This window comes from Empidonax traillii, unplaced genomic scaffold, assembly GCF_003031625.1.
Source record: "Empidonax traillii isolate 1590-97213 ecotype Southwest subspecies unplaced genomic scaffold, ASM303162v1 scaffold91:size2966241, whole genome shotgun sequence".
In the NCBI taxonomy this organism is placed as follows: Eukaryota; Metazoa; Chordata; class Aves; order Passeriformes; family Tyrannidae; genus Empidonax; species Empidonax traillii.
This window is the reverse complement of record NW_020955284.1, coordinates 139,123-155,336: the sequence shown is the minus strand read 5'-3', so window position 1 is coordinate 155,336 and position 16,214 is coordinate 139,123. Positions and strand designations below refer to the sequence as shown.

At 47.1% G+C, this 16,214-nt stretch overlaps 1 protein-coding gene across 1 annotated transcript; it reads left to right on the top strand.

Annotated features, from left to right (window-relative positions):
• The first annotated feature begins 2,160 nt into the window (after positions 1 to 2,160).
• On the top strand, positions 2,161 to 5,696 carry NPBWR2 (neuropeptides B and W receptor 2). Its single transcript, XM_027881575.1, has 2 exons — positions 2,161 to 2,985; positions 3,523 to 5,696. Exon 2 carries the CDS (start codon positions 4,195 to 4,197, stop codon positions 5,191 to 5,193), a length of 999 nt encoding a protein of 332 aa, XP_027737376.1. The 5' UTR covers positions 2,161 to 2,985; positions 3,523 to 4,194; the 3' UTR covers positions 5,194 to 5,696.
• Positions 5,697 to 16,214: the final 10,518 nt, after the last annotated feature.

Below are 16,214 nucleotides of genomic sequence, written 5' to 3'. Positions count from 1 at the left end.
AGCACAGTGAATGTTATCCTGTAGCAAGTAACCTGACCAGGCACACGGGCTTTCCTCAGCAGAAGCCACTGCAGACTGTTTAACATAATCGGTTCTGGATATTTTTGCAGGCTCTGTTGTGACAGGATAAGAGGGGGTGGCTTTAAACAGAAGGAGGGTGGGTTTGGGTTACATACAAGACAAGTTTTTGCAATGAGGGTGATGAGGCAGTGGCAGAGGTTGCCAGTAGAGGTGGTTAGATGCCTCATCCCTGGGAACATTCAAGGTCAGGCTGGATGGGGTTCTGAGCCATGTGGTCTAGCTTTGTCCCTGCACACTGCAGGGCAGTTGGACTTTAAAGGTCCCTTTCGACCCAAACTATTCCTTGATTCTATTATTAACCTGCAGTGCTTTTGAAAAGCCTGAACACCTCATACAAATAAATCACCCTAATAACCAGCGACTGCAAGACAGTCAGACGAGAACATTTTGTTTTGGTAAACAGGGTATTGATTGTGTATCTGTGTCCTTGGGATGAACTTGACTCTTCGACAGCAGCAGGAGCCCAACAAAACAGGCTCTCCATAACTCCAGAATGGTGGGTTGTCTTTGTCTGGAGTGAGCAGCATGACAGGTTTATGAAGGCAATAAAGCACCATTGATTTAGCATTGGCAGGGATTTCCCCCTCCCTAAAACACCTTTTCTTTGCACAGTTAACTCGAGCTGCAGAGTGCGAACGTGGCTTTCAAGAGGCAAAGTCCATCTCCATGGCAGGGATTTGGCAGGAATGGAAACTTTGTCCCTGTTACACGAGCTGATAATGGAGCTGCTGACACAAGAGCAGCTCAGAAGGAAAACACTGCTCATGTCCTTCGTAACAGCATCTTCAAACCAGTGCTTGGTCTTTCAGGGTTTCATACCAACATAACATTTATAATCAAGTGGAAGGGATGCCCAGGCAGAGAAAACACAATGAATAAAACATCCTCTCAGCCTTCCCTCCAACACTCCCCATCACACTAATACACATGATGTGCCTCCTTTGTGCACAGCCACTTGCTCTGGTCAGACCCAGAGCCACACGGGACAGATTTTCTCTGTTGGTGGAAGGGAACTTCCTACATGAATTCAGATCTGTTGGCAGTCGTCCTCCTCAGAGCAAGCAAGTTTTACTGAAGAACTATGCAAGAAGCACAGCTCAGAAAGCAGGTGCCAGGAGTTTGTGTGGGGGATATAAGAAGCAAAAGCCCCTCTACCCACACCAGGCAATGAGATTAAATTAGTCTCCATCGCATCTCTGCAGGTTATTTTAATCAAGCACATCCTACCCAAGGCACGGAGAGCGTGTTCCCTACGGATAATGAGGAGTAAGGCACAAGGCAGAGGGAGTGTCACCAGCATCGCAGTCTCTGCATCCTTCCCCAGCTCTGAGCCCATCACAACAGTCCCTAAAACACGCAGCACCTGGGCTCATCACCACTGGACAGGGCAGTGTGATGCCAATTCCAAGATCAGATAGTTTGGTGAGTGAAAGGACGGCTTTTAAGCTATTCCAGAGATGTGCTGAGTGCTGGAAACCAGAAAGCCTCGATGGAAGGACTGTGGATGCAAAATACTTTCAAAACCTTTCGTCCTGGGGAATAGTTACAGAGCAGCAAACGTAACATCACATTCTCCTGAATTTCTCTGCCTTCCTGTACTTTCTTCTCTGAAAAAGACAACAGCGATTCCTGGAAACTGCCTTCTCCCTGCAGACCTATCAATACCTTGTTTCATTTACAACTACTTACAAACTGCACCAGCTTTACCAAAACAGGCAAGAAGGCGGCTCCAGGGGTGTTTCATCTGAAGAAATACCATCTATAGCATTCCTATGCATCTTTTGGGCACTATAATTTCTGTTTCATTTTCCTTAAGCCTAATGTTTGGACAAGATTTCAGCCAAGATAAAGAAAATATCTGGTACACTGGGCATAAAAAAATTTCCATCTGCTGAAAAAAGTCAGTTATACCCATGGTTCTAAGAAATTACCTCCAAGTGCAATGAAGTGTTTCACCCCCCACCCCAGTTACCGATGCACAATAATCTTGCCAGAAGAGTGTAAACATCTACAGGAGAGGAGCAAAGTCAAACACAGTTCTTGGCTACACAGCTGAGATCAAAAAGCTGACCAGTTTGGTTACATGCACACAGCCAGGCATGGCACCGACAGATCGCTGCATTTTCCCTTGCCTCATCTTGAAACGAAGGCCAGGCAATATTTAAAGGACTAAAGGAGAATCAAGAGACCCTCGATTTCCTTCTTCTTCTTTTTCTAGGGACATGAATGTAAAGTGATCTTACACCGTTGCTGGTTTTGCTCTATAGCCTGGGGTGCATTTCTGCCAAGCTTCACGGGACTCCTGCACCTCCTGATGCACATCTGAAGGATTTCACTGCATTTCCAAAGCTGCACCAGAGACCCATCTAGGGAAAAAATCAACCAAACTCCCCCAGAGCAGCTGAAACCAGCACAGATCTGGCAAGGTCTGTTTATTTGTTCATTTTGCGAGCTGTAACGTTGCTTACTCTCCTCCCACTCCCTCTGGGGCATCTTCCTTTGTTAAAACCAGCCACTGTTCCCTATTGAAGCAGTTTAATCCCTCGCTTCCCACCGTTTCACACATCCCTCATCCAGCCAGCCCTGGGTGCTGTCCGTGTCCCTCATTCCTGAAGGGAACAGCCTGGAGCATCAGCCGCTCACCAGCATCTACTTTACTTACTATTTAAATAACCCTGCAGAAAGAAAACCTATTTTTTTTTGCCCCCCCTTCCCCGGTTTGAGCGAGAAGAATTGTTAATTGCTCAGACATGCAAGGCACACACACAGAGGCATCATGTTGATACGAATGCAAAGCCCGGTAACGTCAGCATCCCAGAGACCCTCCTCCGACTCGGATTAGAGAGAAGAGGCTCACCAGCTCAAGCAGCAGGTACTGGAGGAGGCAGCGGAGCCACTCGCCAGGTAAGACACACTTCAGCCCTCCTTCCCCAGCGCTGGCGGTCCCGTCCTGCACTTGATTGCTGTGCAACAACACAATGCAAGAGGAGCGAAGCACTTCTCTTTGCAGAGCTTGGGGCCACTTGCCAAACCTTTGATCTTCATGGGGGGCCAGGGGGTGCTGCTGCTTGCTTGTTCCCAGCAGAGGAATTCTTGGAAGAAGGGGTCAGGCGATAGTGATGGATGTGGCAACTGCTACAGATGTGGCGATTCTTGCTGTGACTCGAAGGTGGATTCACTGTCAGGGTACTTCTCTCCCTCTTCCCTGATTAATCCTGAACTTCTGAGGTTTACAGGTTTACCTGTCCATCTGTGCCAAGTTTGGTGTACTGACAGTTGTTTGCACTGGGGATGGTCTTCGTAGTGAATAAGATCATAGCCCACCCTTGCTTAAAGGGTTAAGTAACCTTAAAAGGTTACTTTGATTGCAGGTTAAGCCCATTTAACCTATGGTTTTGGAAATACTCCCTGAACTGTTTTTCTTCCTCCTTCTTTTGCTAGGGGACCCTGGGACTGGGGGAGCAGCAGTGTCAGAAACTTCTTCGTTGTTTGTGAAATCTCAGTCAATGAAGAGCCTGAACTCCGACACCAAGACAGGCACTAATTAATGACTGCAACGCTTCTGCTCCTGCATGGAAAGCAAGTGCTGTGCCAGTGGAACAGCAGCCATCCCTCGAGTCCTCCAAAGGCTGTGAAGAGCCAGACAGGCACAAAGCTCCCTCTCTGCCTCCTTGTTCCTGCCAGCCCCAGAAGAACACTCACAGCAGATAGCTGAACTGGAGCCACTCGACTTTCCCAGAAGGGAAAAGGCAAAGATCACCAGAATGCTCTCAGAAAGAAGAGTTCCTTGACTTAGAGAGTTATAATTCTCTTCTTTCCTTGGTTCATGGAGCCTCATGTGCCTTTCAAACATTTTTCCTTCTCTCATCGCTTCAAAATCTAACTTCTCCAACATGGGGGGACAGGAGAGATAAGTTAGGTGGCTCGTGTTGCCTCACAACACACCTTTGAAAATAACCTGTGTCTACATGAGATAGTGGCTGCTTCTGCCAGAGGGGAAAAAAATCCACAAAATCAAACCACCAAAAAAACAACAAGAAACCCCCACCCCTTCTTTTATCTGGGCTAGCAGGGCTTTCAGTAGCATCTGAGGGTGGTCTGTGACCAACAGGCATGGGAAACAGCTCTTTTTGGGATGATCTGAACAGTACCTGCAGCAGCGCAGGCAACAGCTGCTACCTGGACAACAGCATGAGGTTCAACTTCTCCTTCCAGGAGCAGGCAGCTGATTTCTATGTTGTCCTCCCCGTGATTTACTCCGTGATCTGTGCTGTGGGGCTCACAGGCAACACTGCTGTCATCTACGTGATCCTCAAGGCCCCCAAGATGAAGACTGTGACCAACATGTTCATCCTGAACCTCGCTATAGCCGACGACTTGTTCACACTTGTCTTGCCCATTAACATTGCGGAGCACCTGCTCCGCTACTGGCCCTTCGGAGAGGTCCTCTGCAAGGTCATCCTGTCCATAGACCACTACAATATCTTCTCCAGCATTTATTTCCTGACAGTGATGAGCATAGACAGGTATCTGGTGGTACTGGCTACAGTCAGGTCCAAGAGGATGCCCCATCGCACCTACCGAGCGGCCAGGATTGTCAGCTTGTGCATCTGGATCCTGGTCACCATCATAGTCCTCCCCTTCATCATCTTCGCCAACGTCTACACCGACGACCTGGAGATAAAGAGTTGCGGTCTCAATTTCCCCAAGCCTGAGAGGTTTTGGTTCAAAGCCAGCAGGATCTATACCCTCATCCTTGGCTTTGCCATTCCTGTATCCACCATCTGCATCCTCTACACCATGATGCTCTACAGGCTAAGGAACATGCACTTGAACTCCAACGCTAGAGCCCTGGACAAAGCCAAGAAGAAGGTCACTGTTATGGTCTTCATAGTCCTGGCTGTGTTCCTCTTCTGTTGGACCCCCTTCCACTTGGCCACCGTCGTGGCTTTGACCACTGACTTGCCCCAGACCTCTGTGGTCATTGGTATATCCTACTTCATCACCAGCCTAAGCTATGCCAACTCCTGCCTGAATCCCTTCTTGTACGCTTTCCTGGACGACAGTTTTCGGAAAAGTTTCCGGAAGTTGCTGGAATGCAGAACTTCTTGAGCAGTGGCGTGGGGGGGGTCACAGATCCTTGCCCTCCCAGGGCTTTGCAGGGGCAGCTTCACAGACTGAAGGGGTGGCCAACGAATGCACAATGTCTGTTCTGTCATTTACACGTGGCATGTTTGTGTGTTTATGATGCTCATCATCCACAGTTTGTCCTGCTCCCTTGCAGCTCTTATCTCCCTTCTTTGCTCCTCCCAGCTCCTCAGAGTTGCATTTCTGTATTTTTATTTTTAATCACACACCCCGAATTATTAAGGACAGAAAACTTCCTTTCAGAGGTGCGTTACTAGCACATAGTGGTCCTTTATTGCCATCTGCTGTACAGCACTGACAGGCTGGAGAGCAGCTTTCAGAGTAATACAATGCTCACTTCTTTATTTCCATGGTATTAGGATTGGTTCATGGGGCAGAGCTAATGAGCACTTTCAATGAAATATAAATAAAAAGGACAGAGGATGAGTATTTGGAAGTAAAAAAAAAAAAAAAAAAAGAAACCATTTTCATGTCCATGTATATGTCTATATGTTATAGCTTTGTTTTTGATTCTGGGGGTTGTTCATCTTCCACCCCACCCCAAATTCCCTCTTTCCTGGACTGTTAACACAGGTTAAATTTAGACCAAAAAGAAGATTTGTGTCTCAAAAATAGAGTTAAACAACACACCATGCAAATATTATGACAACCGTGGGAATTTGTGTTAGAAATTATTTTTAACTAATTGTTCTTGTTAAGTGTCAAATATATATTTATTTAAGAATGATTCATGAAATAAACCTCATGGGGAAAAAGAGTCTGGTCCTTCTTTCACAAGAGAAAATGTACAATACTTGTGCCATACATTGCATTTTACCTACTCCAAAGTAAAATATGGTAGATTTGTAACTAAATTAAAGTGTTTGTAAGCCACAAGAAAAACTCCAGCAAACACTGCAGATAAAGTTCCTTCTTTAGCAGATAAACAGTTAAAATACTTGAACAGAACCAGGACTTGAGAAGAAGAGACTGGAGATCAGAAACACCATATTGAAAGCTTGGAGAGCTCATTCTCACACTCTTTAATCCTGCAAAGTACATAAATTACTGGTTTTAGGAAGGCAGTCTCAGCTAAAACTTTTCTCTCAAGCTTTCCCCAAATATGCAGGTAACAATCTGGGCTCTTACCTGTTGAAATTCCACCAGGAGAGCACAGGACAGGTAAAACAAAAGAGGAAGGGACTGCAGTTCTCAGTTTAAATAGGCTCCTGGGGTAATAGTAGAAGGTGTGGGAGGAGACCCCAGATGAGGCTGCTCAGGGCAATTCTGTTGGGTCAGTGCCCTCAGCACCCCAAACTGACAACCCTCGATACATCATGATGACAATTGCCTGTTTTCCCTTTTAGAAAACTAAAACAGATGTGTTGCCATCTCTGTATTAAAGGTCCTAATTTTGGAAGAACAGTGAACACATTCTCCCAGGTGAAACTTCTCCAGAAATTTTGCTTTAGCATGGTTGCCACCTGCTGGCAATGGGACTTCCTAGGTGGAAAAACCTCTCTGAGTGTAGAAAATTAACTGAGATAGTGCAGCCTCACACATAAGTTGCCTGGTTAGCTGAAAGGTCACTGTTCATTGGCCCTAGGTCTGTAGGAAAGGCAATATAATTTATTAGGTGGAAAACCTAATATATTTCTTTAGATGGAAAGGGCCTTTTGAGTGTGAGTCACCCACTTTCAGATCTGACAGTGTCATTGCTGGAGCTTTCCCCATTAAATCACAAACCATGACTGTCACAGGTTCACAGTGTGGCTCAAGCTGGGTCACCTAGAGCAAAGTTCCCAAAACCATGTCCAATTGGGTTTGAATATCTCCAAGGGTGGAGATGCCACAACTTCTTTGGGCAACCTGTTTCCATACTTCACCGCTATCACAGTAAATTTATTTCCTGTACTGAAACTGAGTTTTCCGTATTTCAGTTTGTGCCTCCTGTCTTGTCACTGGACATCACCAAGGAGAGTCTGGTTCCCTCTTCTCTCCACCCTTTATCAGGCACTTACAGGCATTGCTTATATCCCCTGGGCCTTCTCTCCTGAGGATGAACAGCATCTGCTTACAGCAGCATCCTGCCTTCATCCCTGATTTTCTCCGTGTAAAATACACGAGACACGAGTGTCGGCTCCTCTTTCCTCTTGTGGGGTGTAAGGCTCCAAGGGGAGAAGGATTTGCATGAGCCAAGGTCTCCTGCCGTGCTCAGGAGGGGCTCTGGCTCCCAGGGGAGCCCCGAGGTGTCTGGAGTGTCCAAGGATGCCCTGCATTTCAGAGCAGCGGCACTAAGCGGCACTCTCTGCTTTCAGCTCAGCATCGCTGCATCTCCCGCAGCTGCTCAGCCTCTCACAGCCCCAAATTCTGCTTCTGCGGGGGCAGCGGCAAAGTCAGGGTGCCCACGCCCGGGTAGACCCTCAGAGCACGGCTCCCGAGGCCAGGCTGCTTCGGCTCCTCCTGGGAGAGCAGAAAAAGCCTTCAAGGAGATGCTTTTCCACCCATAGCACGAGTTCCCCTCCACCTCCCGCAGGGAAACTCTGCACGCCAACTCATTCCTTTGAATTTCCTCCCTCTCCTGGGACTGGCTTGCCACACCAACCCACGTTATCTGCATCTTGGAGACTGGAAGGGGTGAAACAAATCCCATCAGCAACTCACTGAATAAATTCCATCCTAAACCAAACATCCTTACGGAGTCCGCAGGGTCACAGGAGGCTCAATTAGGGTTCTCCCATCCTAACCCCTTCCCACTGAGCCGTTCACTGGAGCAGAGAAGTCAGCTCAGCCTCAGAGCTGGGGGAAATTTCCTTCTGGGACAGTCTGGGGTGTCTTGGTGAGTGCAAAGATGAGGGGCAGCCTCGCTGGTCATTGCAGGAGCTGAAGGGTTTCCATTTACTCCAGCCCAGTGCAGCAGGTTCCTGCCTGCCTGGAATTGGCTTCCCTGTTCTGCTGCACCCATGAGCACAGACAGCCCTTTAGGACTCTCCTTCATGATCTCTGGGAGAGGAGGAATAAGTCATTTTCCACCCCAGAACTGGAATTAGGGTTCATACAGGGCTTCTATTCCAACTTCAGGCTTTAAACAGAGGCGTCTGAGATAAGGAGGAGGAGAGGGGGATCGGAAATGACTGTTGCTTTTTAAGTCTTCCTGCTGCAGCAATAATGGCTGTTCTGATCAATTGTCCTCATCCAAGCTGTGCTGCAGCTTGTTCCCCCAGGAAGCTCTAATCCCCCAGGATTTAGGCAGTCTCACACTGTCTCTCTATGACTGGTCACGATTTTGGGTGAGAAAGGAAATAACAGCCTGCTGAGAGATGAAGGCCTGCCTATCAGAAGGATCTTTAAAAAAAAAAAAAAAAAGAAAGAAAAGAAAGATTAAAAATGGATAAGCGAAAACTTGGACTACAAAAGATATGAAACAGAAAAGTCTCCAGAGGATACTGTTAAAATCAATCCAAGAAAGTTAATTTGTCCCTGTAATGCACAGCCTGACTTCTCTTTAACACTCCCCTTGTTTACTGCAAGTTGCTGGGAGGTGCTGATGAGCCACTGGTGCTCCCACCACAAACCCAATGAAATGGAGACCCTCTGGCTTTACTGCTAATTCTGGGAGAAATGAGCCTGGTTTGGTGCCTTCAAAGGGTCTCAGCACCTCAAGGCTTGACATTCTCACCTGCTGCTGAAATGTGGGTGAAACTCCCTCCACACCATCACTGCAGCTGTGGCTGTGCCTGGAACCAGTTTTGGGGAGACAGACCCTTCTTCCACAGCAGCTCTGAGGCCTCCAGAGCAGCTCCAGCCTTGTCGCCACGAAGTGACAGGATGAGACAAAATGGCCTCAAGTGGCACCAGAGAAGATTTAGAGTAGATACTAGGAAATATTTTTTCACAGGAAGGATGGCCAAGCATTGGAACAGGCTGCCCAAGGCAGTGGTGGAGTCACCATCCCTGGAAGTGTTCAAAAAATGTGAGCATGTGACACATCAGGACATAGTTTAGCATCAAACATGGTGGTGGTACTGGGTTGATGGTTGGACCCGATGACCTTTTCCAACCTTAATGATTCTGTTGCTCTGTGATATCAGACACTCTCCAAAACACACACAAAAATATGTTCCAAATAAATCTCTATTGAAAAGCCACATGCCATGTTGCCAAATTTCTCTCCCCCCTCCCCCCTTTGACTGGAAGTGAGGAAGAGGAGTTAATTTAATGGCAAAGGCCAAGAATAGTGACAGTAAATATTGCCAAGAGTTTGTTGTTGGCATTTGTGTATGGTAAGTGAAGATGCAGAGGGAAGGATCAAAGCTCTCTGAATAGCTTTTAATTACAAGCCTCAGTTGCTCTGTTTTCTCTCAGAAAAGTATTACAATTATCTAACAAAGCTCTTCGAGTGGAAATAGACACCAGCCCAAAGCTTGAAGGGCTGTTCAGTGGCTGTTTTCTCTTAATAAAAAAATAATTGATGTCTAGATAAAAACCAGGCAATCCTAGAAGTGCCTCCAGCCAAGCCTGGTGCTCCCTGGATAAACAGAGGATGGGAAGTTTTCCCCAGGAGGAGGTGAATAGTCTGGGGTGCACCGAAGCCTGGTGGTGGCTCTGCTAAAGCCCCACACCTCAGGGGTGGGCAGAGGGTGGGAGCTCTGGGTGCTGCCACCAGCATCCCATCTAGGAAGGGGTTGTTCCTGTCAGGGGGAAAATAAGCATATTTTGGGGTTAAGACCTTTGACAACACACAACTGTTCCCATCTTCAGTTTTCCTGAGAAATGTTTTCTTCCTCTGTCTTTCCCCAGGCCTTGTGTACAACTCCACCATCTCTGCTTGCTCTGATGCTTCTTCTCCTGCACAGCTCATGCCAGAGGAATAAGACACCTTGGGAGTTTCTAAGGTCCAAACCATCCACTGTACAAGACTCAATAAACCAGCTGAATAAGGAAATCAGAGGACTAAGGATTCAGTTTCATAAACTTAACCCTCAAATGAGATCAGAAGCTGGTAATTAATAAAGTCAGATTTCAATGCAGTGAAAAATCTCCCCTGAGACCCAGCCTGCTGCTGCTCAGTATTGATGGAAATCCTACAGATGTAATTACATTTTCCTTATCCATGTGATGGAGTCAGCAGGATCCTCCAAGCCATGGTCACACCCAGCTGAGCTCCTTCATCCAAGCTGGGGACACAAAGCTGACAGCCCCCTTTTCATGGTAGATTGGGCCGGTCGGAGCCAACAACTCATAGAATCATGGAATCACAGTCTGGCTTTGGTTGGAAGGGGCCTTCAAGATCATCAAGTTCCAACACCCTGCCATGGGAAGGGACACCTTCCACTAGACCAGGACACTCAGAGCCCCATCCAACCTGGTCTTGAACTCACCCCACACCATCCTGGGGGATATTCCCCAGGCAGGGGGCAGTGCTGACACACACTCACCAGAAGATGAAGCAATTTTCCAGCCAAGTATATTCAAATTAAACCCCAGTGCAGGTGCCAAAGCAAACTGGTTGGCTTTTCTTTCCCACCTCCCAGTCACCACAGGAATGCAGGGAGAAGGGTAAACACCAGCACCAGGGGTTGGGCTCATTTTCTGCCCTTTTACGCTGGGTCCCTGGAGGCAAGTGATTATCTCCAGGAATTTTAATGACATAGTGTTGGAACTAGGTGATCTTTAGGGTCCCTTTCATTCTGTGATTCTATGATTTTCTCTGTGGTTAAGCAAAGCAAGAGCAGTGCAAGGCTGAGATGAGGGAAACTCCAAAATATACGAGCAAATGGCCTGTGCACACAGAGAAGTGCTATTAATGACTAACATTGAGCAAATATTAAATAGCCAAATCACAATATGGGATTATTTTCACACAGAGCTGAAAAGCCATTAATCTTAATTTCATATTGACTAGAGAGCTTGTGTTTTTATTCCTCGTCACTGAATGAATCAGCATGAAATGACCTTTTTTTTTTTTTTTGTAGCACTTATTGCACACGGCAGACTGAAAACACACAGAGAAATTGATGTTTATAGAGTGGGCAGAACCAGCTCAGGTTTTGCCTGTGCTCCTCTCTGTGGCCAGGAGAAAGGTGACCTGATGCAGCCAAAACCAGCCTGCAGGAAGATGCTGATTTTGTCAATGGTTTCCTTGGAAAAAATCAAGTTTTCTGCTTGGTTTCTGTCGGATTCATCCTTCATCTCGATATGCTGAAAATCCTCTCTTTGGCAGGGCTGGTTCTGCAAGGCTCCAGGCTCCAGCCCATCCTGCCTGGCTTCATGCCCAAAGGGGAGGGAAGCAGTGATGCTCTCCCTGACCGCTGCAGGGAGGCAGGAGACTCCATCAGCACCAGAGCTCCATCATCTCCCAGCAATAACACAGTCTGGATTAAAAACACCTCTTGCTGCAGGAGTGGGCTGACTGCACAGGATATGAGACCTCCCACTAACAGCTGCCTGCATGGGCTCTGCAGGTGGGATTTCCCACCTGGCAACCATACACTGCAACAGGAACTAGGATTTGAGAGCAAAGCAGGAGGAAGCAGCAAGGACACGTATACGACATGTAATCCGCAAATGATCCAGCCTGTTCATTACTCAGGGAGATCCCAAGTGATGCCACATGACATGGGGAGCTGATGTTTCCTCCCAGAGGCCCTTCCAGCAGTTTAATCACAGGAAGACCAAATTCCCAAGAATCCTGCACATGGAGAGGTCAGAACTAGGTGATCTTTGAGGTCCCTCCCAACCCAAACCATTCTAGGACTGGGTGATTCTATGAATCCAAACATGAGAGATATTGTCTGGAGGGCTGAAGGTGATCCCAGCTCATTTTGGATATTACTGTGCACTTTCTACCCCAGGGGGTATTTAGGGAGTTTTGGGGCTTCTGAAGCAGAAACCTTGATTTGGAGGAGGGAAGACATCAGGTGGGGGAAGGATCTGCCCGTGTGCTCCAGCACTGCAGGCATCAATCCTTCACTGCAGACAGGCAGGATTTCTCTGCATTAAGGCAGAGAGAGCAAAGTCAGTTTACATGGTTGATTAGCATCATCGTTGCCAAGATACGAAACATGTTGCTCTATTTATTGATTATTTCATTCTGTGATGCAATCTATCCAGGCTCCAGGGTACTGAAAACAGAAACAAGTGGAGTTTGTGAGACGTGGCACCCACTCCAGTAGAAGTCCCTTTGCTTAGAAAAATCCTAAAACTCCTTTCAAAATGAGCTATGACCTTAGTACATCTGTTAGCATGTGTTTTGAGCAAAGGTGACATGGATCCCCTATCTGAATGGGCAAGAGGGCAAGTGCATGGAGCCAGCATGGGCCACTCAAAATAGGTGTGCATCAGCTCAGACATGGCAAGGAGGGGCTGCAGACCCTTTAACATCACATCCCAATCCAAATAAAAACCTTGTACCAAACACCCATTAGCATCACAGAGCACATGCTCTACTTTCTTATGGTCTATCTCTGCTCCTCATGCGACACCACAGCTCTTGGGTTATGGGGCTGATGCTGCCACTTCATAGAATCCAGAATCATGGAATGGTTTCAGTGAGAAGGAACCTTAAAAACCATTTCATTCCAGCTCCCTGCCATGGGCATGGACACCTTCCACTAGATCAGGTTCCACCCTCCCCACGTCACAGGCCATTCCCCCCACTGAGCTGGGACAGCTTTCCCTCCTACAGCCACTGCTGCAGGATTCTACCCTCCAACCCTCCCATCTCAGCATAGAAGAAGGTGGGGAAGTAAGGTCTGGTCAGCCCTGGTGAGTGCTTGGGAGGTGAGGATCAGGGACATGATTTGCCACCAGATTCTGCAAAGTCACAGCAAAGAAGCTCCGCTGCCACAGAGATTCCCACGGAAACACGGCGTGAAGCCGTGAATGCACAATCAGGGCTGAGACTCGGGAGGTGTCCGAGGGAGATTCTCCTGTTGAGGGAAGGAGAAATTTGCTTATGCATAAATATCCACAAAAATAGCTGAGGGGAAGCACAGGGAAATGAGTGGGAAAGCAAACTGGAGTTTTTTTGGCAGGGCCTGCTTTGCTGCCAGTCTGAGATTCTCTTCTGAGCACACAGCAAAGGCTGCACCCACACCAGCTGCTGCTGGAGATCCTTTTCATTTAAAATAGAGGCTCTAACTATAGAGAGCAGCCACTTGCCCTATAAAGCATTGCAAGGTGAGAGGCACACACTGTCCTATCCAGAATTGAAATCCCAAAGTACCCAGAGAGAGATCAGAGCCCAGTGACAGCTCTTTAAAGAGTTAACAAATCTTCCTCTGGGAGAAGGAAAAAAAAAAAAGGGAAAAAAAGAAGAGACATTTACAGTCCAGCTCCTCATGAAAACACCTCGGAAAAACAGACATGGCAACTGCTCAGCATCAGGGAGCATCTTCGTCAGGGCAAGTCCTGAGCTGTGGAGTTGTTATCACAAGGGGCCAACACAGCTTTGGTCTTTCTGCAGTCGGGGTTTCTCCCACCTGCAAAAGTTGTCTTCAGGCCTGAGGGCCAGGCTTTTTGGAGGGCAGAGGCATTTGGTGCAGGGCAAAGGCTTCGTGGTTCCAGTGGGCAGTGGGCACGAGGAGGGGCATTTCAACTGAAAACTCACCCAAACCAACTAACCCCTGTCTGACCTGCAGCTCAGTAAAGGGTAACTCAACACCCCCCTGGTTAAGTTTTTCCCGTGGCATAAAACCATAAATCATGGAATATCCAGAGTTGGAAGGGACCCACAAGGATCACCGAGTCCAACTCCTGACCCTGCACAGGGTAACTTCAAGAATCCCACCATGAGCCTGAGGGCACTGCCCATCCAAACTTCAGTGGAAGTGTAAATTCTGCTCCTTATTTCTACTGCTAGAAACTGCAATTCACAGGGATGGAAGTTGTTGGCTGAGGAAGAAGCAGAGGAATGTGGCATTTCTGCCCAGATTCGCTGCAAACCAAGTGGTTCCTCAGGAGAGAGCGCAGTCACTGGCTCATCCATTCCTCAGCCTTTTCCAGCACTTAACTTCAGCCAGCAGCAGCAGAGAGAACACTTAGTACATTAATAAATCCCATAATACTGAATAAAGCACTTTGGTTTATGGCTTTGCTATGAGAACTCACCCCTGGATACTTATAATTAACTGAACTAGAACAGAAATAAAGATTTCCATTTTCTTTCTCACCAATTTTTTTTTTAAGAAGAAAATCACCCCTGTTAATAAAATCCCCTCTCCTGATATTTACCTGCTTGTGTAGGAATATTGATCTCCATGTAGAAAGCGCTTCCCTGATCACCCCTCTCACTGGCTGATCCATCTTTCTTAGAGAAGGGGGCCTTGGCTTTATTTTCAGAGCAGCTCTGTAATTTATTGTTCTCCCTGATCATGCCTAACCCCAGAACTCCTTGGAAGTGTGGGGAGAGCATGTGGGAAGAGCTGCCTGTTCCAAAACTCAGGGAGTCTGTGGAGGCTGGCAGGGTCCAGGCAGCTCACACTCATCTCCAACCACCAGTTTTCCAGCATTTCCACATCCTCTGTTCCTGTGTTAACTACACACAAATTTGCCCGTGAAACAAAAGTCCCCACTGATCCCACTAAAAAGGGATCAGGCTGAAACATCCCTGACCCACACAGTGAAATCTTTCAGATCATCATTCAGTGCACAGGAGGTTTTATTTTCCTTTATTAAAGCACACAAGTAGCCACCTAGGAAATTGTCATTTACATTGCAGCAGTTGTAAAATCACACCAACACATCCATTTCCAAAGAGAATTACAGAGCCAGTGCTGCAGCCATCCCGCTGACCACGAGCCTGTAACTCCATAGGCACAGTACAATGAAGTTCTGCTTTCAGGTTTTTGTTGCTCTTCTTATAACAAACTCCACTGAGCATTGAACAGCATGTCTAAACACAGTCACTGCAAGGGCCGTGGAAATATCCAAAAGCTTAGTAAACACATATTTATTGGTACTGGATTATGCAAGATCATTGCAGCATATCATTATAACAAAATCCGTATTAAAAAAAAAAAAATCGCCAAACACAGGTATATTTTTTTCAGAGGACATAAATCTATTTAAAAACTCAACCAAGGACGACAAAGGGAGAGTGGCTGTTCCCTAGCCAGCCACTAAGGAATGCCCTCCTGCTCCCTAACAGCAAGAACAGCAGTCAGTTCCCAGCTTCAGGCCCAACCATACCCAGACCCCATCAGATAATCTGACAGCTGAGGGGCTGAGCAAACCCAAGGTCACTCACTGCCCAACGCTGTTACTGCATCCATGAACACAATATCCCATCAAACTCAGCTTTTCCAAGGGCATGGATGCAGCTTGCCAGCAGCATAGTTCTCAGGGACTTGTTCTTCCCATGCCTGGGGGCTGTGTGGGATTTCCTGGTGAGTGCTTGGGGATAAACATCCCTCGCAAAGTGCTTAAAGTGCCCAGATTTCCTCCTCCCTCCAGATTAGTCAGGGGAAGTGATAATTGCAAAGTTTGCTCTGGTATCCCTCCAGACTCCCAATCAAATGCTAATCACAGCATCAAAATCCTCTCAGCTTGAGCAGTTTACAAGGGATCTGGGTCCTATACGTGGGACACTGGAATTTCATCTATATTTTAAGCCCAACCATAAGGGAAACACCCTACACAGAAATATAACATTCGATTCTTTTATACAGCGTATATAAAGAACATGACAGCATTAAAATATTGGCAAATCAATACATTAAAAATACAGAATCTCCTAGACCAGAGCACAAGAAATATATTCACATGAAATCTGTACAGTCCGGACGACGCTGCCGGTTCTCGGGTTGAAGTTGACCTCCCATCTCCACATGGGGGTCTTTGCTTTGCTTCCCCATCAGCACCACTGGCCACCACTGCCTGGATTTCCCAGGGCTGTTGTGCTACAGGAAGAATACCAGTCTGCTGTCCCCTCCAGCACAGAGAGCACTCAGTGGTGAAATTCTTTGGGGAAGCTTTCATTATTGAATGAAATGACACGACATTTC